Source organism: Rhipicephalus sanguineus, chromosome 8 (genome assembly GCF_013339695.2).
Source record: "Rhipicephalus sanguineus isolate Rsan-2018 chromosome 8, BIME_Rsan_1.4, whole genome shotgun sequence".
NCBI lineage: Eukaryota > Metazoa > Arthropoda > Arachnida > Ixodida > Ixodidae > Rhipicephalus > Rhipicephalus sanguineus.
This window is the reverse complement of record NC_051183.1, coordinates 80163163-80188964: the sequence shown is the minus strand read 5'-3', so window position 1 is coordinate 80188964 and position 25802 is coordinate 80163163. Positions and strand designations below refer to the sequence as shown.

At 46.6% G+C, this 25802-nt stretch overlaps 1 protein-coding gene across 1 annotated transcript; it reads left to right on the top strand.

Annotated features, from left to right (window-relative positions):
• The first annotated feature begins 258 nt into the window (after window positions 1-258).
• LOC119402167 (uncharacterized) lies at window positions 259-15296 on the top strand. The gene is made up of 5 exons (XM_037669288.2): window positions 259-773; window positions 7098-7252; window positions 9515-9597; window positions 10619-10708; window positions 14805-15296. The coding sequence occupies exons 1-5, from the start codon at window positions 549-551 to the stop codon at window positions 14957-14959; spliced, it is 708 nt and encodes a 235-aa protein (XP_037525216.1). The 5' UTR covers window positions 259-548; the 3' UTR covers window positions 14960-15296.
• The last annotated feature ends 10506 nt before the right edge of the window (window positions 15297-25802 follow it).

The window sequence follows — 25802 nt, the reverse complement described above, 5'->3', positions numbered from 1 at the left end:
TTTAATTTGAAACCTGTGGCCATGCACAGCTTCCCGAAGCTCTCATTATCATCGCCACTAAAGTAACGCGAAAATATGCGGCCTGTCGCCCTTTGTCCCCGAACTGAAGGTCACGTAAGGCATCGCTTGCGTTTTACCAGGAACTGTAGAGACAACCTCTTTTCATTATAGTGACGCCTCAATCTTCGAGCTGCGAACGTTGACGTGGAAGAAAGCGGCACACTTGTGGACATCCATTACCGCCGGCCTTAAAAGGTCACTCCGTCAACGCTTGCGAAGCAGATCAGCGCAGTCGCTCGCCGCGATCGTACGTACAACAGAACGCCTTCCGCTCGAACCGAGCGAACTAAGATGAGGGACACGTGGCTCTTGCTTCCCGCCTTGTGCGTGGCCTCCGCGATCCTGTGTGCCTCCGGGGAAAAGGCGAAGTCTAACTTAGACTCGGAGATCAATGTCGAGAAGGCTCAGAGAACCGAACGCGTAGGTGAAGGCCGACTCGTCGGACAGGGAGAAGGTGGTACTGACCGCAGAGGAGACCTACGTGAAGTATGAGGTCAAGGTGCCTGCGGGAGAAGGGAGCGCCAGTCCCAAGGAGGAAGATAGCGCTGCCAAGGCAGGAAAGACAACGACTGGTGAGAAGAGCACATGAGAGTGAACAGAAGAAGGTCACGTCGTCGTCAGCTTCTGAAACTAATGCTACGGAGGAAGACGCCGAAGATGCGACTCCTTACGAAGATGACCCGCGACACCGGGAGCGGCAACACATGGAAGATGTGAGTACACACACTGAGCTGAAAGTTTGAGACTTAAATTGAGAGGCGACGTAGTGAGATGTCGAAAGAAAAATGATATCAATGAATTCCTTCTATCTGCACATTGTGCCGCCCTATTTTATGGCTATACAATGTAATAGGAGGGGGGAACGTTCTACAACGTAGCAAATGCAGGAAATTAAGTCAATCACATGTCGCGAAAAGTAAATACATACACAGACAGAACAATGACACAAATGAGGGAATTTACACGTCAGCAACGTACTTGCCGGTGCTCACTGAAAAAAATCGTTGAGTGGTGACGAGCGAATGCTGCCGAGCAAAGGTTTCGAAAGCTCTATCATGCGTGAAAATAAATTGTAGTTGAATGTATACGAGCGAAAAAATACTTTTACATTAAACGCGTGGCAGCTGCGGGACAAACTTTCTTTAGTGAACGTGATCATGTTACCGTCACAAAGGCCAAAGGTGGCGGGAATAAATGCGCGTAAACATTTGTAGATTCGATGTGATAACATAAAACTAAGGCATTGACTAGTTGCATGTTCAGTGATTGTGTAAATCAGTAAAATTAGATATTATGCACGCAAAAGGGAATATGCGGTTATTCTTCGCAAGCCACGACGTTCCTGTGCGAGTGTCTAAAGTGCACACTCATACTTAATTTAGCGAAGCTGCATTACACGTGTATGCTGTAGGACTGGATAGCGTACCGTCTCATCAGGACGTGAAGACTCAAGTGCATCGGAAAGCGGCCTGTCAACACTAAAAATCACAGTTTCACCGCAAGGGCGAAGTAATGAATGTGATAGCAACTAATTGTAATGTTATAAGAAGTAAGGCTGGCAGCTAACTCTTTTAGATCTAGTCACGCGTAACCCTACAAAACGCTGGTGTAAGAGAATACGGCCGCTCCAGGGAGAGATGCGGATTTCGCACACTCTCTTCGCGTTGAAAGCGCAGCACGCAGAAGAGTACACGAGCCGTCCGCCAATGCCTGCCGAGATAGCGCGCGCGCCAGCGATCGCGACTGCACCCTTAAGGCCCGACCACACGTACACGTTGCAGCGCGTCTACGCGTGACTTTTTGACGCGGCGCTGCGCCCTCTCCCTATGGAGAGGGAGGCGCGCAGCTTCGCGTAGCCGCGCGCCATCTCTCCCCATAGGGTGAGGGCGCAGCGCCGCGTCAAAAAGTCACGCGTTGACGCGCTGCAACGTGTACGTGTGTCCGGGCCTTTAGAATCAAAGTTCACAGTTGCTGCTCAAGCTACAGCCCCCCTCCCCCGCGTATTTTCGTGCTCGTCCAAGACGACGCCGGGCGTTTCCTCTTTGCTTGAGCAGTACTCGACGGCAGGCTTAACACGCGGAGGGATGTTATCGCATGCGCCCTCCGAGCAACGTAGATGGGCCGGCTTGTTTGATCTCTGCTTTAGCCACGTTTGTCGCCCGCGCTCGCGCGCTTTTACCCGCGCATAGAACGTACGATGCGCGGGGGGATCTTATCCATTTGGACTTTATACGGAACATGACGGCGACGGCAAGAACCCGTCCAGAGTGTCTACATAATTTCTATCGCGACAAACGAAAAAAGAAAAAAAACTACTCCGGAGGCGACTCTAATCCCTGACTTAAGTGTCGCGTGTTGGTCCCACGCACTTCAACGTTCGTGTGCGCTCGCTGGTGTATTCCTTGGGCTACGTTTGTGTTTCGTCACATTGCCAAAGCGGATCTCAGAGGCCACGTAGACAGAAGCGCATGGTCGAGATCTGCTCCAACAGGTGCCGTAACGATCCCAGCTGTTCACATGGAAAGCGTCGGCTCTTTCAATGAACACATTAAATTAATATTCGTCAATATATCCCGACATTCAATTGGTCTATATTTTAAGTAAACTTATACTCGACTATCATATGCATCGAATATGACTCCGAACGTGAACCAGAACCATCGATTTCATACCAGCTCTGTCTTAGAAGAAAATTGCTTAATATTCAAAAAACCGGAAATAATTACTCGACCGGAAGTACTTGAAATAGACTCTCCGATATGCGAAAGACGGTGGACCTTTTCATGACGACAACAGCGTGTGTACGTCATGACTGAGGATTACAGGGCTGTCACAACTACAGCTTCAAAGCTAAAGGTCTCATCATTGCTCACCCTTTTTCTTCTAAGCCCGCGACCTCTTTCTCTTCATATTGAACAAATTTTTTGTTGACACGTTACCCACACGCGTGTCCTATAGTAATACCGAACTTTAAAAAAAAAGGGTGGTGCACGTGGATAGCGTGTCCGGCATATGTTGTCGTGGACCGAGAGGTCGTGGGTTCGACTCTCGTTGAAGGAACTTTTTCTTCACGTTTTTCTTTGCCATCTGATCGTGTGCATTTTTTGCGACGTCATTTCCGTTACGGAAATACGTCACTCAAGTCGAGGTAGACCCCGGCATAAAACACTATCGCGTTAAAGAGACTGATATTTGTGCTCAGCAATGAGTGACCTTTCCGATAATCTCGCGGCGCCCACTTTCGGCAACAGAACCTATGCATAAAGAAGAATAGCGAATTAATTGCGCTGGGTACACGTGTAGCTACATGGCAAGGCACATGTTTTCTCTAATGAGCGGGAGTACATCTTTAATTGGAAACATGGTTTAACTCAGGTTTTGTGCGCATGTTCATGTCTCTATACACAGGCGTGCGCAGGGGAGGGGGTGCATGGGGGGTGGTCACCCCCCCCCCCCTAGTCATCTAAAGGGGGGCGCCAATTCTGCCTCATGCTCAATCGGGCCTTTCACGCCATTTTTTCAATAAGCAGGGATATGCGTACGCATGTTTGTTTTTTTTTATTTACGATAATAGCGACCAAGGACCCCTGATGTTGCATTCAATGAACTGTTTACTTCCCACCTTTCCCCCGGAAAGCCAGGGACCAATGACAGCCCTTCATGGGAAGCACGTCATCACTTCATTTTCATTTTTGCGTCCATTGCGGAGCTCGTTCTTTTCAAGCTCGACCACTAGGGTGCTGGGGGCGCTGCGGTGAACCTTGCGCAGACCAATGCCTGTGTCTGCATGTGCTTACACATGCGTATCTATGAAGAGGCCTCAAGCATGTATGCCTGTATGCGTCTGCACATGCGTGTGCGCACATGTGTGTGTGTGTGTGTGTAATGTGCGTGTGAGTGAGTGAGTGAGTGAGTGAGTGAGTGAGTGAGTGAGTGAGTGAGTGAGTGAGTGAGTGAGTGAGTGAGTGAGTGAGTGAGTGAGTGAGTGAGTGAGTGAGTGAGTGAGTGAGTGAGTGAGTGAGTGAGTGATATAAGGTAGATGGAAAGGTAAAGGAAATGCGAGGAGGTTAACCAGAAGAAATCTCCGGTTGGCTACCCTGTACTAGGGAAGCAGAGAGGGGGTGCGAAACAATGAAAGGGAAGGACAGAGTCTGTAACTTGCCCTACAATGTCATGAAAATAGCACTGCCTAAAAGCAACACGTCAACGTAGACACTGAACTGTCCCAATTAACGTGTCGTTCAGTCCGGTTTTCCTAAGAAACCACAGCAACACCTTCATAGCGGTTCGCGTTTAAGTCTCGAGTAGGCCAATACCCTAGAATTCTGTTTGCGGTCAGAGTGCGATTGCCCAGCTGACCTAGTGCGGCTGAGAGGGCTGCTCTTTGGGTGTTAGGGCGGGTACATACGCAGAGCAGGCGCGCGATGGTTTTGCTGCGCCGTTAGGGTTCACATAATGGGTTATCAGCCATTTCACTAGTGAGTGAATTTGCATTCGAGATATGAAGAACTTCACGATGCCGAATACAAAAAGTTCAGTTGCGCTTATATTGGAAACTCAAGTGCTTCAAGTTCGAAAATTGTGAAGGCATTATTGAGTAAAACCCTAAGGCGTCGTGGTGTGAATGGAAGAGAGGGGGAGGGAAGGGCTGTTGACACGGGTGTCACCTGCTTGCTGAAGAACGAACTGTGAATCGCAGCGACCTTGAAACTACGGAAATTCTCGGATGGAAAAACTAGGCTCTTCTGTGCTAAAAACAAAAGAAGCAAACAAAGAGTGACGTTCCCGAAAAAAGTAGAGCAAGCAAAAATAAATATGGAGCATTTTCCAATATCTGCGCTTCTGTGCAAGCAAATCTGACAACTTGAACGCCTTTCTCGTTTTTTTTTTTTTTATCTCTCTCTCACTTTTAGCCCCTTTGTCAAATGACGGCACAGCTGACAAACAGGGCATTCAACGAAAATGGCAATTTGTGCCTCGCCAGCGACCCGTCACTCAAACGTCCACAAATTGGCCCCCGGGAGTTCACGCCGCAATTTCGAAACTTCTATGAGTTTCACAGCACGCCCGAATGTGATCTGCGCTTTCGAGCGCGTCTTGTTGCTTGCGTCAGCGCGGCTGCGTGCCTTTCGCGCATCCGTGGTGCCTTTGTGTGGACGCTTCTGCGTGCGTACTTGAAATTCTTCGAGAGTGTCCACACTCCTGCCGCAATTAACCATCTCTTTCTTACTTTTTTGTCGCGACCTTTTGAAACGATGAGGGTGGAAATTTGAAGCGCTTTCACCGCTTAAGCTCCGTCCCTGTGCGGCTGTGGCGTCCGCTTTGATTAATTAAAATGCATACCACTCGCTATGCCATTGTCCTCGACTTGCCTCGGAGAGACAAGTGCTTTCGACGACTGGACGATCGGCCACTAGAACACCTTCCCCATTTCTCGTAGGCCCGCAAGGCAATGAAGGCACTCTTGTGCTTTTTTGAGGACGACGGGCTTGTGCGAACGTCTCTGACTTGTGGTGCAGTCCAGCACGCCACAATGCATTCACTGCATTTCTCTCTCTCTCTCTCTCTCTCGCATAATTCTATGCTCCTTCCCGAATTCCACGCGTAGGATAGCCTACTCAAAGCTTTTCTGGTTAGCCTCCCAGCCTTCTGCCTTTCCGTTTCCCTCCACCCTTTCTGCGCACCTGCACACATTTTTAGCGACGTCTAAATTCTCTTTTATTCCTTGCTAGTTGAAGAAAAATGTAATAACACGGCTTTATTATGTTGAACAATGCAGTATACTAGAAAGCATTCCTTTCTTTCGTCAGTATAGGACAATGGGATGTTTTCTCAGCGCATTCTTCTGAGACGACTCTGCGAGGACGGCTAATAAAAGGACTTATTCAAGCAAGATCAGATATGCAAATAACACCTGCGTCCGCAAAAGTTCAGAGTGCTTGCTCTCAAATGTCAACACGTGTGCTGCTATACACTGGATTCTAAACACGTTCCTTCCACCCTACACATGCATATAATAGTGTCACCTTATATAGCCTCTTGCAGGCACGTAGCCAGGATTTTTTTCGGGGAGGGGGGGGGGGGCAAGGCCTAGTTGTTTGAAAGAAAGTCTTTCCATGGCAAAAAAAAGTTGCCCGGGAATATCGAAGGCTGGACGAATTTCGGAGGGGGAGGGGGCGTTGCCTACGTGCATGGCCTCTTGTACTACGCACTTACACGTGTGTGTGTGTGTGTGTGTGTGTGTGTGTGTGTGTGTGTGTGTGTGTGTGTGTGTGTGTGTGTGTGTGTGTGTGTGTGTGTGTGTGTGTGTGTGTGTGTGTGTGTGTGTGTGTGTGTGTGAACGAATACACCAGTGCCCGCCCTGCCTACGCCAGTGGCCCTGGTGTATTCATTGGGTTAAGTTTTAACATTGTGCTTCACACGCTGCCGAAGCTGATCTCAGAGGCTACGTAGACAGAACCGCGTGGTTGAGATCTGCTCCGCCAGGTGGCGCAACGATCCGAGCTGCTCACAAGGAAACGGTCTACTCTTTCAATGAGCTCAATGAAATCATTCCTAATTATTACACTGACAGTTAACTAGCTCTTCTTTTAGGTAAGTCTTGGCTCCGATATCATGTGTATCCAACATAACATTCAACTTGAACTAGTATGATCGATTTCGAGCCAATTTGTTGTTTGAGTGACAAGTACCGATTGAAACAACCTTTTGGCATACGTGTGTATGAAAGTGTTGGGAGGTGCTGAAGAATGTTTGTAACGGATGTCAGGGCAAAACTAGAGGGTGTTTGAGATTGGGATCATGGAGCCATAGGAGTTCTACATATGCCGAAGGTGTAATATGATGTCGTGGATTAGGCACAGGATGTTCAGGAGCATTGGGGAGTGGGGTTAGAGAGTCTTGTGAACGCTGCATGTGCCGGGGAGTTTTATGGGAGGTCAAGTAGTAGTTTGGAAGTGTCTGGGAGTGTTCGAAGACGCCACGCTATGTTCCTTCCCGGACGTTCCTCTTAATTGTTCTCTTGTTTTCTTTTGTAGTTTGTTGCCATCACCGAGAAGATATACGTGATCAAGCGCAACTTCAACTTGAAACGAATCGAGCGCTGCGAATCGGCCCAGAGGTTGCGTCAGCTGAGCGAGACCAACTACGAGTACCTGCTCCGCACTCGCATGTACAAGCAGTCGCAGGCGCTGTGAGTAGAACCTGTATCTACAGGCGATATACCATAAATGGAAGCTTGCTTCACTTACGTTGACTTAACGGCTTAAATACCGTAACCTTTAGTCCCCGCTGCTCCCGCAACGATCGACTAGTTGTTCTGTGAGAACAATGAATATGGTTGATGCAGATATGAAGTAATGTTCACATGTTCACATTATGAGTAATGTTCTCATTATGAAGTAATGTTCACATCGTAGTATTGAAAACTGTCCCATTAAAATCGCATTCGTATTTTTTAACATATTGAGTGCTGATATCGGCGCACTTCGCATTCTGAGATATTCGTAAGCTCTTCGAAAAGCATCCGTATTTACGAGTAGTGGTTGAAAGATTCGAAGGCCGACTCGAAAAGCTCCTAATTTAGAATATCGAATTAAACCGCCTGCTGTTAGACTCGACATATGAAATTTTCGAATATTTGCACACCCCTGTGTGCACTGTTCGTAAAGCAGGTGGCGCCCAGTCGTTATGCCGGACAGGTCATTAGCATTACAGACTTGCCAATGGTGGCGAGTACTCACGATCAAAGAGCTTTGTGAATACGGACTCACATTCATTCAACAAATGACACCGAGGGTACACTACCCTATTATAAGGATAATAAGTATGCGTTGTAAATACGTATTATAAGCCAAAGTACATCCTATGCATTCCCTGTTCTCTGATATAGGCACAATGTCGTGTGCGCGTCTAACTGCAAAGTAAAGAAGCGTTTCTGATTTAATTGGTCTTGCAGATGTTCAGAACACGGCTGAATGTATAAGGAACACGTCACACGTACGTAAAAATGTAAGAATGCCCCCCGGGCCGTTACGGGGCAATGAATGCCATTAAATAAAACAAACTCCTATATACGATGCGCCAGAAAAAAAAAAGAGAGAGAATCGGCGTTGTCCGGTTTGTCCTATTATGGTAGCCAGTTTGTTCACTCACCAGATTACAAGCTCAACGCGCACAAATACGGCCAAGAAAATTCTGGCTTTCGTCTACGCCCCCTTTTTCTCTCTCTTTTCAGTGGTCCAACCATCGCTTACGGTACAAACCGTGCTTTTCAGTTCTTGTCCCTTTTAACCGAGATCTCGATCTGAAACCCCTTAGTCGCCGGCAATAAATGTCTGAAAGCGGCCGCCTGTGATGAAAGAAAGGTTGTTCCTCGACAAATGATAAGATAACAAATATCCTCTAAGCCGTTGCGCAAACATAGATTTAGGTACCGGTTGGTAGGTCCTTGGTAACCTTAGCTCCGAAACGGCAGCCTTCGACGAACAAGGTGTGCTCATTATTCGACAAGTCTCGCTGAAAACAGAGAAACCTTATACACCCGCAAAATAATTGAAGCCTCGTATTTCCTGCTCAAGTTTGCCTGGAAGAACGAAGAGATGGGAATTGACGAAGGACTCGTTTTCTTTGTTATATGCATTCCAATGAAATCAACAGAGAATAAAGCCGAGGAAAGCATAGGGGAGCTTATTTATTCAATTCAATTCAGTTTATTTAGACAAATTTTTGTTTTGTCTTGGTTGAAAGGACTAAGGGCAGATTATCTCTGGCTGCCTATGGTTCCTCCACCCATACATTTGCTCAGGTGTAGTGCAACACAAATATACAGAGATTTCTTTCTTTTTTAGGAACATAAAAGCAAAATTCAAAGGGTAGCAAGAATAACTGGAACATGCAGTTTAAAATATAACAGTGCAATCAACACCAATTACCTATAGCGAGATAAAAAAATTATGTAAAAAACTGAAACCAGGAAGATATTAGATCAAAAGACTAAGAACAATACAGAATGCAAAATGCACATTGAAAAAAAAAAATGAGTGACTTTCAAGCAATTATAGTTTTTAATTGTAGTGCAGTAAATACATGTAAAGATGTAAAAGTGGATGAAGCGACAACTTGCCGCCGGTAGGTACCGAACCTACAACCTTCGGATAACGCACCGGGTAAAGCAGCAGTAGATCAGCGAACCTTCGGTAGAGCATCGGACGCGTTGTCGAAAGGTTGTAGGTTCGGTCCCTACCGGCAGCAAGTAGCCGTTTTGTCCAGTTTATTTGTTTACATTTGTGACATATTTACCTGCACCACACTTGAAGGATACAAATAATGTGCCCTGTAGTTTCCTTGGATTCAATGTATGTTGCGTTCACGAAGTTCGCACGGAAGACGCATGCGATACGTGTATCAGCAGCCTGATTTTGTAATGATTTTTTTTAACTCTTTCACTGCGCAGAATGTCCATGAAAGTGTTCTTCAAGATCAGCAAGACTGGTGTGCACAAGGATTACAACGCCGTCACGTACGCTCACGGCTTGAGTAAGACAATTTTCGATGACAAAAAAAAAACACCACTAATATTCAAAATACCATCCACGTCAGCCACTTTATGGTCTACTATGACATAGTTGTTGCGCAGCCTTAAGTCGCCAGGCAACCCATTGGTGTTGCAGAGGATAAAGTCGCCCCGCCACGCTGATCTAGTGGTTATGGCGCTCGACTGCTGACCCGAAGGTCGCGGGATCGAATCCCGGCCGCGGCGGCCGCATTTTCGGTGGAGGCGAAAATGTTTGAGGCCGGTGTGCTTAGATTTAGGTGCACGTTAAAGAACCCCAGGTGGTCGAAATTTCCGGAGCCCTCCACTACGGCATCTCTCATAATCATATCGTGGTTTTGGGACGTTAAACCCCAGATGTTGTGTTGTGTGTATCATGCGGTGGCCGATTTGTCAATGTCTCAAATCAACAAGCTCAGACATCCACAATTCAAACTGAGGAATTGTTCAACAATTCCTGGCCCCGCACACAGTAGTCGCTGAGTGTGCAAAACACAACATTTTCGGCTTCTGCGTGTGTGAGCTATGACGTCGATGCTATTTTTTTTTTTTTTGCGTTCTATGGATAATTTTCACTGACGTCACAGTAGCCGCCATCATTGGGTACTGTCGCTTCGAGAGCTTGCATAAGCATGAGCCATGACAGTACAAGATGGTTCGTCTTGCACCGAGACACAAAGCGATGACGGTGAAAGTGTACCAAATGACTGCGATCGTCCATGCCAATGCGATGTACGAGTGACGGGATTATGTACTCAATATACCCGTGGCCGCCATCTTTGGGTAATAGCGAAGTGAGAAGCTGGTTCTGTGACGTCATGTGCAATATATATCGATTTGCTACTCAAGTACTTAATTGAGGACTTCCAGTTGATTCTAATCATGACGCTAAGTCTGGAACATTGCTTAATGCACAGGGCGTAGCGGTTTAGCCGCTGAAACAGTGTGACGGGCATGTCACGGGCACGGCGTTCTTCAACGTCACGTCCTTGTTTACCATTTCAGATGAGCCTACCGTCGAACGCAAGCTCATGTACATCAGTCCCGAAAAGACGTGCGCAATCCTCGTTGAAGACCGGGATAATGGACGCAAGGGTGAGTTGGGCGTCAAGTCTTGAACTGGCCAAGCTTAACGTTCATACTGAGTTAATGGGTAAAGCGCAAATGCCCGGCCATTCTGCGAAGCTCATACCTCCAGTGGCGCTAGTTAACAAGTGTAATATTACTTGGGTCAAAGAAGGAAAGAAGATGGCTTTTAAGAGCTCGTTTTTCTTTGTTAGACACAATATTAATGAGAACTAACAGACAATAATGCCAAGGAGAGTATAGGAGATGTTATTTGTAACAAATGGAATAAATATGTGAAGAAAGTAAAGTGGACGAAAAGATAACTTGCCGCCGGCATGGACCAGGGCAAGTTATCTTTTCGTCCACTTTACTTTCTTCACATTCATGTTCCAGTTATTACAAATAACATCTATATTTTCCTTGGCATTATTGTCTGTTAGTTCTCCTTAATATTGTGCCTAACAAAGAAAAACAAGCCCTTAAAAGCCATCTTCTTTCCTTCATTCATAGCAAGGGTCTCGTTCTGGCAGGCTTGATGCCTTCAGGTAGTATGAGAGGGATTATTGGTCAGCTGCCAGCTCGTAAAAAGATCACGTGCTACGTGACGCCAAAAGGCAGAAAAAGAGTGTTCCACACTCGCCGCCATGACTGCGATCGGCGCTGTCTAATACTCCTAGGTTTAATGGCACATATATACCCTATAAAGTGGACGGGGGGATGACAGCCGCCGTAGCTCAGTGGTAGAGCATCGGACGCGTTGTTCGAAGGTAGCAGGTTAGGTTCCTGCCGGCGGCAAGTTATCTTTTCGTCCACTTTATCTTCTTCACATTTATATTCCAGTTATTACAAATAAGATCTCCTATACTTTCCTTGGCATTACTGTATGTTAGTTCTCATTAATATTGGGTTAAAGAAGGGACACGAACATATCGTACATATAAATGGAAGCAGCAGAAGAATGAGCAGATCACCGGAGCGAAGGAGTATGTTCGGAAAGATCTATAACGTTGGATTAAAATTAAGATGCACACATTTTACCATAGATATGTTATAAAACTGGACGTACAGGTTTGAGAGTCAGAGACTGAATTGGGGCCTCCTGTATAAGGAATACACACAAGGTAACCTAGTTGTAGGAGTTATAGAATCGACAGCGAAAAGCAAACAAGTTATTAACTATAAAACGAAATATATACAACTCCCTTGAACTTGAGTGAAAGTGAACACTTATACAAGAAGTGTCATAATTGACTGGAAGAACAAATTCCATGTGCCATAGAATGTGCCACAGAAATTGGGCAAGTCCCACTGCTCACCACACTGGTCGACTAAAAATTAACAGGGGAACACACGGGCGGCGAACACCAACTAGGGGCCGCACGTTGCAGCTTATCTTGATAACCGTCTGTGCCGAGTGCTTGGGCAGTGATTGAGCGCGTGTTGGTTCGTGATGATGATAACTTTCTATCTACAACACACGGCAGATCTCGACCATTACACAGCTCTCCTGCAAAATCAGCGGAGCATAATTGATGATAAGTGCTCTTTAATGGTGCAAGGGACAAGCGTATACGGTATTTGTAGAAGTACGCGCACACTTTGTTCGAGTACGTGCTACCGCACTTAGCAGGACAGAGGGTTGAGCTAGTTGGTATACATGGATTCACCGTGAATGAAGCTAAGGCATACACACACGGGAGCTAGAGAACCAGACAGCAAAAAACGTCCTGTTCCGTTTCTGGTTCCCGTCTCCTCTGTCCACACTTTCACACGTTGTCCCCTTTTAAGGTGACACGACCGAGCCAATGCGTAATTATAACATTCAGAAAAAAAAATGAATGGCGTCACACGAAGGTATGGGCTGGAAGCAGACATCGAAAGATGCGCTTCCGTGTTATCAGTCACTTCAATTCTTTAAAGAGACGGCTGACAGGAAAAAAATATCTCGGGACTTATTAGGAAATGAAACTTGTTATATTTAGTTTGATCGAAGTCATATGTGATTATACAAAAAAGTGTAGTCTCATTTTGGTAACAAGCATAAACACAGAGTTCACTGGTTGGATCCATGCATTGAGCTAATGATCGCATAGTGTGCCGATCTCTTAACATTGCCACCTGGTGTTTTGAGCCAGCAAGCCGTGGCCAGCCGGAAAAGGCGAAGAAGACGAAGACGAAGACGAAGACGGGGAGCGCTAGCCGTTCGTTCGTGTCTGACACTCGTGTCTTGCTGTTCCGCTGTACTTGCCCTAGCGCATGACAAACTCGCGGAGGTGCTGAATAACCTATGCACCGTATCCCTCCGAGTAGCAAGAGCTCCAGCACCGTACCGATTGCTACACCTGAGCACCGCGCCAGCAGAAGGACCCGAGGGCAAGCCCCTGAGCTTGGACTGCACTCAGGCAACATGACCGCCCACCAGTTGCACGAGGCGATGCAATCTGGTTTAGCCAGGGCCGTTCCAAATGAAGTTAGTTTATTGCGGTTGTTGAAGCTGAGGTACACTATTCAAAAAAACACTCTGACCATAGGAGTGGGCTTGGCCAACCAGAAAATACGCAATAAAGAAATATGAGTGACGACTCTGCCTAGCAGTTTCAACACAAGCTTACGCAATAAGTGCACGCGTTATGAGCTGTAAAGTGTTGTATAATAGCCGTTCCCAATGAAATTTAATAAGCCTACCCGCCCTGAAGCTTTGCCAACGCTGCTTCAATGTTACACCCCTGCAAAGCCCAGTGTATCATGTCTGATACGCTGAATTGGGCGCTTCAGAATGGCGATCCAAGCGAGGGAAGTATGACGCTAAAAATAGTATCTTTTCAACGCATTTTCAGCTACGAGAAATTCGGCAGAGTGGTTGCATTAGCAAACGATAAGCAATAACTCCAACAACATTCCATCGCTTTCTTTTCTTTTTTTTAACACGAAAGTGTTTTATGCCGGTGTCCACCACGGCTCCACTGACGCATTTCCGTCACGGATATGACGTTGTAAAATATAAAGACTAACATATGCACAGAAAAAACTAGAAGAAAAAGCTCCGTCACCTGGACTCGAACTCACGACCTCTCGATCACCAGCGCGCAGCGCGAAACGACTCCGCAACAAACGGCACGTTCTTCGTCATACTAACGGCGTGCTATTTATATACACCATTTGCCAGTGGCGGTACTCAGAGATCGGGGTATATCAGCGTGTTTTCGTTATCACTAGCGAGATGGCGCGAAGGGCTCGAAGAGCGCACTTTAAATGTCGTAGCCCCCCGCGTTGAGATGAGCGTGTGTCTCTACAGGGCGTGGTCGCTCCTGCGCGCGCGCTTATCTTGTACGTCTTGCGCTGTCACCGCAAGTTTGCGTCCAAGTTACAGAGAGCACGAAGGTCATTTCGCTCACTGCAGCGGCCGCTTTTGAGAAAGGAGCGCGCTGCTCACAAACAAATAAGTTACAACTGTGACAGTTCGCGCTCATCCTGTGTATACCTGTGCGTTCGTTTCGTGCGTCCTCCTTTGTATTTGACCAGCGCGCTTTACTGTCGAGCTGTGACAGTTGACAAGTCAAAGCTCCTTTAATTCTGCGAACACTGACATGCAAGTGGCCAAATCGTCTAGTCATACGCTGACATACAAGCAATTTACAACGCCAGCTAAAAGCAGCGCATGCGTTTGTTGGTTCGTCGCTTACAGGCTTCACATGCCCATTCGTGGTATAGCTGCCATAGGGCAACTGTGTGTGTGTTATGATGTGCACGCCAGTTATGCAGAACACACTCAGGCACTATAGCAGATAGATAGATAGATAGATAGATAGATAGATAGATAGATAGATAGATAGATAGATAGATAGATAGATAGATAGATAGATAGATAGATAGATAGATAGATAGATAGATAGATAGATAGATAGATAGATAGATAGATAGATAGATAGATAGATAGATAGATAGATAGATAGATAGATAGATAGATAACGATCTTTATCTGTCTACACATATTATGCAATCGCAGATTACTAGGATGAGACATATTGTCACCCATTCATAAATAGCCTGAACAGATACATGCATACATAGCATACCGCAGCCACAAACACTTGTCTATATTACCTGCTGCTTTCATCTGCAGGTTGCCTACTCGTCCAGCCAGAGTCCGCCATCGACGACGGTGTGCCAGTGGAGTGCAACAGGGTTTACGAGGCCAGATGCGGCAAAAAGAGTGTCATCGTCTACGAGTCTATCTGCAAGCAGTTGCCCGACTACACGCCTCACGAGGAACTTTAAAAAAGAGCATTTTTTTTCTCTTTCTGGCGACGCACGTTGAGCGGAAGGACGTGGTCACGACGCTCGGTGTGTTTCAAGACGTGCCTCTTCACCCCTGTGAAGTATGTGGTGGTGGTTGTTAACTGCAGGTGGGGCCATATAGCCTGACAGACTTTGCCAACACTTGCTTGCCGACTTTGCCGACACTTTCATTCTTTTGACGTTTCTTCGAGAGACTGGACTAAGTGATTCGCTGTGACCTTGTGTAGCATACGCGAAAGGTGTCTTTTTTTAAAACGGTCCATTGGCGACGCATGCATCATCTTTCAATCAAACAATAAAGAGGAATACTAAGCTGTGTTAGTGAATCAATGCTTCTGCGATAGCAAGACAAATGCACTGTTATTGTCAGCGGAGGCTTAGTGGAGAAGTTAAGGTTTGTGTCACACATGATCTACGTAGCATGCTGGTCATACACCTCATGGTCTTTCTGTCGTTTTGGAGCGAAAGTTATACCGCTACACTATATCTCCCAAGGTCATTAATCACGTCGCAATGACCCTGAGCCGCCGGAGCGGTAGTGTGGCAGGCGTGACGTCACGCCGCGTGATTTACTACGGAGAGGTGTCGCAGCTGCGATCACTCGGAGCCTCGCAGCTCTGGTACCACGTGACCATTAATGAAGCAATGTGTGCACGACCTTTCCAAAACCAGGCCAAAGGCGTACCTTTGGCTCGTGACAACTAGGTTTTGAAGAGCTAAACCTCAATCGCTTTCTTTACGTCAACGATAGTTAACGTAAGTAGTGCCTTTTGACGGACACCACTTCACACGCGTAGTTACGTGGTGTAATTGTGATTGTAACTTAATGTGCCTTAGTCCCGAGGGCTTCTCCTGACGTCCGCAGTATTCAGACACTATTATTGTAAATATTATTTGGTTTATATACACAAAAGGCACAAAGACAGAGATAAAATAGGGAAGAAACAGGCTGCCAACTGTCACGTAAAGGGCCATTTCTCCTGCTTGTTCCTTCGGGAAGGCATTATGCAGATGGTTACCGTGCACACACAGGCTGCATTTATACTCAAGCACTTATTTTCCTAGCTCGAAGTTCTGCAAGTACGACCAAGAATGATAGATATTTACGAAAGAGAGAAGAAAAAATACAACGAGGACAAGCAAAGACCCCTTGAGGCGTTTCATATGCTTTGAAAAGTATGCCTTATCTTTGCTTTTTTTGTAATACATTTTATCGTTTTTTCCGATGTAAATTCAGCCACTCTATTTCACAGAGCTCGTCGCAGAGCTCGAAAGCAGTTTCTATCCCGAGAACGCGCGCTCGTAAATGTCATCGCATCACGTGACCCCGCACCCGCCAAGAAGACGTTATGCATGCAAGTCACGCACGCAGACGCAAGTGTGAAAAAGGTTACTCTAAACCGCTACACGTTATCGTACATTTTCTATGTCGTGTTGTTGGTACGAAGGCGACGGCACTCACGCTAGAGAGGACGCGTGCCAACAAAACTATTCTCGTGTTTCACTTTTAATAAAACAAGTAAATCTTCATCCGTCTAGTGGTCGTTTATGCGAAGCATTCCTCTATGAAGTAAAGTGGGTTTTAAGCAGAAGTTTTTGTATAAGCATTAAAAAAAACATTTTCCGAGGTAAAACGTGGAGAAAACATCTAATGACGCGAAGCAGAACATACAAACTGTCGTTTCACGCTCTAATGAGAACGAAGCAAGAGCAGTAACTGGAAATAATTAATTTTGTAACAAAGTGTTTTATTTGCGTGAGGCCCACCGTATTCATTTGCACCATAACAGAGCTAGCTGTGACTAATATTAACTAAATGCTGGACACTGTTTTGGCAAATTAAAAGTTTATTTCGTCATCATCATCATGGCTGCTGCTGGCTGCGTTGGCTGATAGTAATTTGAAAGTTTATTACAAGTGTATAAGAGAACTAGCTGTGATAAATATTAACTAAATGCTGTCTACTGCTGACTTTGTTGGCTGATAGTAATTTGAAAGTTTATTACAAGTGTATAAGTGCTATGTCTATGCCTAGCTGCATTAAATGCACAGAAGACATGGCGCTCTTTGGCCACCCATGGCCCTTGCGCCACAAAACCCCACTAATCATCATAGCTGCATTAAATGCTCCGTTCATTATGACAGATTCTCCTTCAGTACATTCGCGGATATTTCATTCTCTTCTCTTTTACCACTATTTGTGACTAACTTGTTCTCGCTCACATGTTTTCAACCATGCCATTTTAAACACAAATCATCTTATAAATTGAAATAGTACGTCGGGATTCTGGCGGCGCAAGCACATCCATCACTGCTTAAAGCCTTTTCTTCTTTAATTCTCTCTTGATACTAACAGCGCTTCTTTACGTTTTCTCAACGATGATCCACGAATATCGTGCACTTGACGTCAAAGCTGTGCAGCCGCGTCGCGACCAAAACATCACGTGTCCTCCGCGACAGTTAGCGAATAAATGTCATCTTGTCGTCTTGAGAACGGTTAAGAACCCAGCGCGAAAGATCATCGACGCGTTCGGAAAGGTTTGTTGTTCCAGGGATTGTTATGTAGACGTTTCTGTTTTTTTATATGGCTAGGTTCTGACGGACCGTAGGCAAATGACGCGCAGAACAATACACCTTTTTTTCACGAAGCCACCGCGCATATGCCCTTCCCCAAGCGGGAAAGTCGCGAAACGTCTCATCGTCTCGGAGGCTTTGCTTCTGGCAATACAGGTCGTCACAGCCCCTAGCACAACCTTACCAAAACGGCAGAGGGCAGCACGGGAAAATGAAAGAGGCGGACTTCAGGCGCCCCTCGCACTGGTTTCCCTCGCCCCTGCGCCACCGCCGATGCCTCTTTCACAAGTGTCGCGATACTCGGCGGCGGCACTCCCACCAACCGATGAGCCCCTTTGTCTTGTAGCTTAGAGATCGTGCTAGCTCTGTTAATAGCATTGTGTCGCGATACTCGGCGGCGGCACTAACCACCAACCGATGAGCCCCTTTGTCTTGTAGCTTAGAGATCGTGCTAGCTCTGTTAATAGCAGTGTGTCGCGATACTCGGCGGCGGCACTAACCACCAACCGATGAGCCCCTTTGTCTTGTAGCTTAGAGATCGCGCTAGCGCTGTTAATAGCAGTTGCCCTTTGCCCTCGATGTGAAACGGACGCGTGTCGTTCGCTCGAAGGAAGAGCGGAAATCGAAGAAGCGCCGACGGGCACAGGAGTGCGAACGGACGCGAAAAGGACGTGACGCCGCTGCCGCAGAACGTGTAGCCGCAGTCGCTGGCTTCGCTAGTTTCAAGGTTCACAGTAGTGGAAGGGATCTGAATTTTTTATATAGTGCACGTACTACATCAAAGGCTCATACCACGATCTTATTAGGCCACCCTTTCAATGCAGATTTTCACATATTGTTTCTCTATTTCTCGTTTTGCAAAGGTATACACTGCCTTACTGCGTGGCGAACTTCTATCGTGCTACATGAATTTTATTTCGAAAAAAAAAAAACAATGACATACAGGCTACAGCTGCTGCAAATACCGCGCTCTATATAAGCCACAGATGGCGAAGAAATGCGACATGTTCTTTGTTGAATGAACGTTTCTTCGAAATATTTGCATTTGATATTCGTCACTAGCCCAGCGAGTAGTATATAGACGGCAATAAGTAGTCGATATTAATACGATAAAAACTTCAGCAACGCTGTTACATTCCACTGTATGGTAAACACCTGATTAATCAAGAGCCTTAAGCGTTTGCCGTGTTCTATGTGGCACTGTTTGCGGCAGTTGTTTAACGACAAATAAGTGGTAATGATATTGGAAAGCTTTCATCCTAAGGAATCGCAAGTCATTGTATTTCCCGCGCGTCAGCGGTACTCTACTGTGACTTGCGGTAGCCAAGAGAAAGAAAACTATCAACTTGCCCAAATACAGCTACACAGCACGCCGTAACCCGCCATGGTAGATTAGCGGCTCAAGTGTTCCGCTGGTAAGCACGAGGACGCCGGTTCGACTCCCGGTGATGTCGGCCGCATTTCGACGGGAATGAAACACACACAGACAAAAGCAACCGTTTAATTAGATTTACAAGCGGTTTAAAAAATACCAGCGGTCATAACAGTTATCCGGATTTGCCACACTACAGAGTGCCTCGTAATCATATCGTTGTTAGAGCAACTAAAGCCTGGCCCACTTTTTAAAGACTAGAGTCTTTCTTGGGGAACTTAAACGCAAAAATTTTGGCCTCCCTCCCTCCCTGTCTGTCTGTCTGTCTGTCTGTCACACGATTCAGCCAGCCGGCCAAAGTTTAAGCACTTGCTGGACGCCCAGTAATCTTGAACTGGTAGCTGCGTTCATACTTTGAACATTGTCGATCAAAAAGCAAATATTACGCATATCTGAGGCGCAACATCAATACGTAAGTATTAGGTGGTGTGTTCCTTTACTAGAAAATACATAGATACGTAATTCTAAAGACCCTAGTGTTTCTTAGGCTGCGCCGAAAATGCTAGTGTTTCTTAGGCTGCGCTGAAACGGCCGGCAGAAGACTATCGTCTTTCGACGACATTTGCCAGCAAAGCACGCAGATACGCGGCCAATTTTTTTTTGTATTTTTACACATTGTGCGCAGCGTATAATTGTGGCTAAAAACAGGGAACCGCGTTGCCTTCTCGTAAAAGGGAAGGGGACACACGACCCTTTTCAGACAAGTACAGCCTCTATTTCTCTGAGCAAATGAGCACCGAAGACGTTCGTCACGTTTACAGAATCTAGCGCACTCGACTGCAGCCATACACTCTAATAAAAATAAGAGTCCTTTGACTCTTTCTTTTGAGTCTTGGCGTGGCGCGTATATGACTTTCTTTGAAGAGACACGTGAACTCTCTCTCTAGAGATAATTACGCCCGCGTTAGTGAGCCGTGGGGCCCCGAAAAGGGTTAACGTGTCTCTTCACCAGCCTCGTATGCCCCACGCTACCTGAAACGCAACATACATGCTCCTATGTTACAGAGGCACCATTCCCATCAGTGTTGGCGGAGCTCGCAGCTATACGGGACGGCTTAACATTCATGATACCCAAGGTGGATTGCTTGTCACCCAATAGGCTGCTTGTCTATACGGACTCCACGCAGGCAGTTCGAGAGTTGCGAAAAGTGATCAGCTCCCTCGATATAGCTTCCGATGTGCACCGACTAATTTACTCGTGCGCCTGCCCTGTCCGCGTATTGTGGACCCGTCGGTCTACACTGGCTCAAATGGCCGCAGATGCCGCTTGCCATCCAGCGGAAGTTCAACACCCGCTGCCTCTACTTCGTTTGTCCCCAAAGGACAGCTTGCTCCTGCACAAAGAAACCCTCCGGCGCTCCACGCGTGCACTCATTCCTCCGCGTGGATCGGACCTTCCCGGCGGCGAGGTTGCGCTCAGGAGGATTCGTGTGGGCGCCGCGTTGACTCCTGCCATCCGGGCTGCATGGACATCCGGTGCACAGCCTCCCCCAACGACATGCCCCTCCTGCGTTGCTCCAGCCACAGAGGCAACGATCGATCACCTACTTGGCACCTGTCCGGGCCTTCACAAGGCTCGCACCCGCCACCTACGAGGCCTTGACTACCGCCCCGGTCGACCACCCGACTTAACGCGCTGGACGCACGGGCCTTTGCATCGACAGCTCCTGGCCTTTATCAGCGAAACTGAACTCTTTCTTTTTATTTAACTTATGCCGTAGGGCATACTGGCACCAATAAAAAAAAAAGACAGCCACATGCATGGCATGTTAGAACTCATCGAAAGGATTCAAACATACTCTTACATTTTTTTTTTTTCTTTTTTAGTGTTGAACGACTATCACGTTGTTCTTTCTGCCGGCAAAGGAGCTGAAATACCTCCGTAGAAGCCGAATAACGGAGAAGCGGAGTGCGGTCGCGTTGCTTCCATCTTTAGGCGTCCTCTATTTGCGACTCCCGTACACTAAGGAAAGAATAATCATAACACAAGCTAAACGGAAGGGGGCAAAGAGGGTCCTCGCTTAAGCCCTCCTTCACACAAGCTCCCCTCCCTCGGCACCCTGCAGTCCTCATTTCTGCAGAGTCAGCGTGTGTGAATACGTGCGCACCCGCGCAGAAAAAAAGAGCCGCGTCTCGCTCCAAGCTGAGTGTCATGGGTGGCTTCGTTAAAGCCAGGTGCGGCGCGCCTCTTCATACGGCGCACACTGCAGCTATTCCCGCCAAGATGTTCGCGATCGTGACTGAAAAGGTTGGGCCTGCCGCAATTCTGTGTGCGGACCGCGTTCGTGTCTCGTGTATGACTCGAGGGCCGACGAGGAGGCGCTGCTGCCTTTGTGAAAGGCAGCGGGAGCGGCGTGCGTCAGAGCGGAAAACTTACTGGTTTGTATTAGGCCCGTGTACACAAAGGAGTCATTAGGGCGAAAGCAATATATGTCTCATGAGTCTAGAGGCTTTTCGAGATTTGGCGAGACGTGACGATACTTCTAGAGAATTTGTCGCTGCAGTGTCGTCTGATGGAAGTTGAAAAGAGCTTATTGCGCGGGCTTTTAAGTAATTTTGTCCCCGTGACAATGCGACCACCTGTTGCGCCTATGCGGTGATGCGCTTATATTGATGTGCTACGAAAGAACTCACAGGGATTCTACGCACTCGCCTAAGACGACTCGAAGGTGAAAGCAATCTTCGTTTTCTTCTCAGTCGACGAGTTGATTCTTCCCTGCCCCCCTCCGAAAGCTTTCTGTACCTACCGTGGTTTTCCACTGCTTCCAGGATCGGAGGCATTGCAAGCTTTCAGCAGCTCACCTCGTTTTGGCTGCCTCTTGGATCGGCCCACATGTGACCAAGCAATGGTGTCATGAGATGAAGTCACGTTATGGGACGTCACAGTGACGTCCATGATGACGTGACGAAATTTGGTGATGTGTGACGTCATGATGACGTCAATCCGTGATGATGATGTTTTTCATCCCTCGTGTTGACGCCGCGGACGCGGGACACCGGCCAATTTTCATGCTTAATGAGGCATCTAAGGCTCTCGCCTTAAACATTTGCCACGACCTCGAGGTTTCCTACGAAAACCAGTAACCCACATACACCTTGAGCAGTAATATCTGACCGGAGAAAATTGTCATGTTAAGCTTGTAGAGCGTGAAAGAAAAACGCTCCCACTTCTTCGCTGAGAGCAAGGTTTTATCCATTTGTTTTATCAAAGGAGGTGTAAACAAAATCTTTGGTTTTATGCAAGGAGGTTTAAAAAAAAAACCACAGCATATCCACGAAGTGAATGATGATGAGTGGGCGAAGCTGCGGAGGTTCATCGGTAAACCGTGAATCTTCCGTGAATTCTGCCCAGTACATCATCACCGACGTGATATCGGGCGCGTTTATACTAAAGGTTCGATGAGTTATGACGACTTGCAGCTCACTTTAATTTTACATGTACGCTGTGAATTTCATTGTTTATAAAACCATTGCTTTAGAAAACATCTGGCGTCTTTCGTTAATCAGCTGGCGTCTTTCCGTTTTGCTTTAGAAACATTCTGGCGTTCTTTCGTTTTGCTTTTACAAAACATCTGGCGTCTTCGTTGGTTTATTTCATCAATCAACGGCGTTTTGAACAAAATTTTTATTGTTTAATCACGCACAGGAGAAATCTCACCAGGCACTACCTTGGAGGTAAACAATGTGCTGCTAATGGGAATGAGAGACAGAAGAAGTCGGGCTTTTAGCTAACACTTACACTTCTACTTCTACTAACGTTTCCTACTGGAACATGCCAATGGCTGCTAATGGGGAATGAGAGACAGAAGAATTCGGCTTTTAGTTAACGCGCACGCTGCGAATTTTTTATTGTTCAACAACGCACAGGAAAAATCTCCCACCGGCACCACCTTGGAGGTCAAACGGTAAGACTGGTTACGCACTACGACTACTACGACGACTACGAGGGACGAACGGGTGCCGCCTTAAGGAGCTTCGCTCCTAAAAAATTCTGGAGTGGAAGCTCTCGAAACGCCTTGCCAGCGAAAGTGAAGCCAGCTTTTGCCGACCAAAGAGCTCGGAAACATGCTCTTTTCTGGTCGTGCCTACTTAGAGGTCAAATGGCTTTGATGTGTTAATGTAAATGCTACGTTAATTACAAAATAAAAGAGTGTTGTTGCCGACAAAAGTAACCCGTCGAGAGGAGTATTGACGATTGATGTTTAATGAAATTTGCGATCACTTTGAGGCTTACTTACGAAAACTAGTAACACAAAGACACGCAGCAGTATCTCACCCGTAAAAGTTGCCATATTAAACTTCTGTGGCGTGCGTGGAAAACGCTCGCTTTCCTTCGCCAAACGCCGATGGTTCATCGTGCCCCTAGTAAGATGGCGGGCGCAGCCGCCATCTTTTGGTAGGCACGCCTTCACTATTGCGCAATAATCGCCACTCCAGCAATTTTTTTAACCTCCTTGGTTTTATCCAAGGAGGTTAAAAAAAAATTGCTGGAGCGGCGATTATTGCGCAAGAGTGAAGCCGTGCCCACCACAAGATGGCGGCTGCGGCCGCCATCTTAGTAGGGGCACGATAAATCATCGGCGTTTGGCGAAGGAAAGCGAGCGTTTTCCACGCGCGCCAGACGAGTTTAATATAGCAACTTTTACGGGTCAGATACTGCTCCAAGCGTGTCTTTGTGTAACTAGTTTTCATCAGTAAGCCTCAAAGTCATGGCAAATTTTATTGGAGATCAGTCGCCAATACTCCACTCGGCGGGTTACTTTTGTTGGCAGCAACTATCTTTTATTTTATAATTAACGTAGTATTTATACTAACAGATCAAAGCCATTTAATCTCTTAGTAGGCACCACCTAAAAAGAGCATGTTTCCGAGTTCTTTGGTGGGCAAAAGCTGGCTTCACTTGTTCTGGCAAGGCGTTGCGAGAGCTTCCACTCCAGAATTTTTTTTTAAACCTCCTTGGTTTTATCCTGCCCCTACTAAGATGGCGACCGCGGCCGCCATTTTAGGGTGGGTGCGGCTTCACTCTTGAGGTGTAATTTCCACTCCAGCGATTCTTTCTAAACCTCCTAGCTCGCACCTCAGTTCCTGGAAAACCGATTTGCCAAGCGTATTCTGCGGTAGACCAAAAGCTGAAGGCCTGCTTCTATGTAAAGTTAATAGACGCTTTGTTAAGAAGGCTTGCGCGATATTGGAAAATATGCTTGGTTCACTTCTTATTTTCTCTTTCTTGAGAAACTTCAAGAGTGCATTCTGCTGGAGTTCACTCCTTTAGTTTGAGAAGTAATGGTGGTAGAACAGGATAAGGGTAAAGTAGAGTTGTGCGTGTATTGTGTCTTTATGTGCTGCAGTTATTTCGGGTGAATGTTTCTTCTCGTCAGCTTAACGCTCTCTGAAGGTAGACTATATACGCAGTGCTTGTATATATCAATGGTCTTACATTGGAACGATTCAGGAGCCCTTCCGGCCCTTCCATTATCGGGAAAATGGGGCAAGCGAAGCTTGGCGCGTCCTTGCCTGACTATTCCTGCTCTCTATCGTATTTGTGCAATGCTCCCTCCTAACTTTTCCCTTCCTCCATGCAGGGCATTGGACCTTCACCCAGGTGCTTAGCAGCGCAACAGTTCTGTTGCCAAAGGAAACGACGGTGGTCATGCGTGAAACAATGAAAGGGCAACAGTGCAATAATGTGGCGACGTGAAACGACAAGTGACCTCCGTAAAAGATCACAACGCCACATCAGAAACAGCTGATCGCCGACAAGTCCACGATCGAGAGAGCATCACCTATTGGAAAACGGCGCGTATAAATATACGCACGTGACCTTCAAGGAGCCTATTTCTGGTCACTCGCCGGCACCGGGTTTTTCGCGGACGAGGCCGCCGCCACCGAAATCAGTAATTCGCAGGAGCTTCGTTTAAAAGACTTTCCTATCCAGGAAAGTCTTTTAACTATCGTCTCGTTTGAAGAAACGGCATTTATAGCGTATAACGGAAATTTACACCAACACTTATTGCGCGGCCTGTGGCGAGGCTTCTACTTTGTCCTCACATGCTCTGGGAGTGCGGTTCTTTGGGCCCGAAGTTCACCAAGGAAGAGTGGGACGCGGTCATGCGAAGTCACGCCTATATGAAGACCGAATCCTGGCCGTCCAGTGCACCCGTGATCGGGCCGGCAGGCTAGACCTGTCGGTCCCGTCGGGGGATTAGCCGGGTGCGCATATTATCGCGACGTGAACAGCGCGTGAAACTTGTTTCGTTTTATCGCGTTTCGCTAGACCAAATAAAAGTTTATTCACTCACTCACTCACAATGTCACGGGAAAACCAGGCCCATCAAGATATAAGGCGAGAGCTTTATATAGGAAGATCGGGCAGCCTCAAGTGTACGGTCGTTTGTTTCCTACCAGCGGATACAGACTCTCTCTCTCTCTCTCTCTCTCTCTCTCTCTCTATATATATATATATATATATATATATATATATATATATATATATATATATATATATATATATATATATATATATATATACGCTCTCGAACTTTGCAAGCCGCATTTCTTCCCTACAGTCAATATTTAGCAATTTAATTAAATAATCATAATTTACAAATTAGTTAATTATCAAACAAAAAATTGTCGGTAGTGCGCAAGGTGACTGTCAGTAATTTGCAAGTGATTTCACTCGCCTGCCTCTAATATTGTATTTTTAAACCCTTGGCTAAAGATAGCTGGGACACCCTGCATATATTATAGCTTACCACTCCCCCTTATTAGAGTACGTGGCACTCTACGTCATCTCGGTTGTTTCTAAACACAGAA

What these genes read in the sequence shown, in the direction of transcription:
- LOC119402167 (XM_037669288.2), top strand. Translation starts at nt 549, where the DNA reads ATGAGGTCAAGGTGCCTGCGGGAGAAGGGAGCGCCAGTCCCAAGGAGG. An exon ending in AGCGGCAACACATGGAAGAT is followed by an intron (nt 774 to 7,097) that starts GTGAGTACACAC and finishes TTTCTTTTGTAG; the next exon opens with TTTGTTGCCATCACCGAGAA. An exon ending in CCGGGATAATGGACGCAAGG is followed by an intron (nt 10,709 to 14,804) that starts GTGAGTTGGGCG and finishes TTTCATCTGCAG; the next exon opens with GTTGCCTACTCGTCCAGCCA.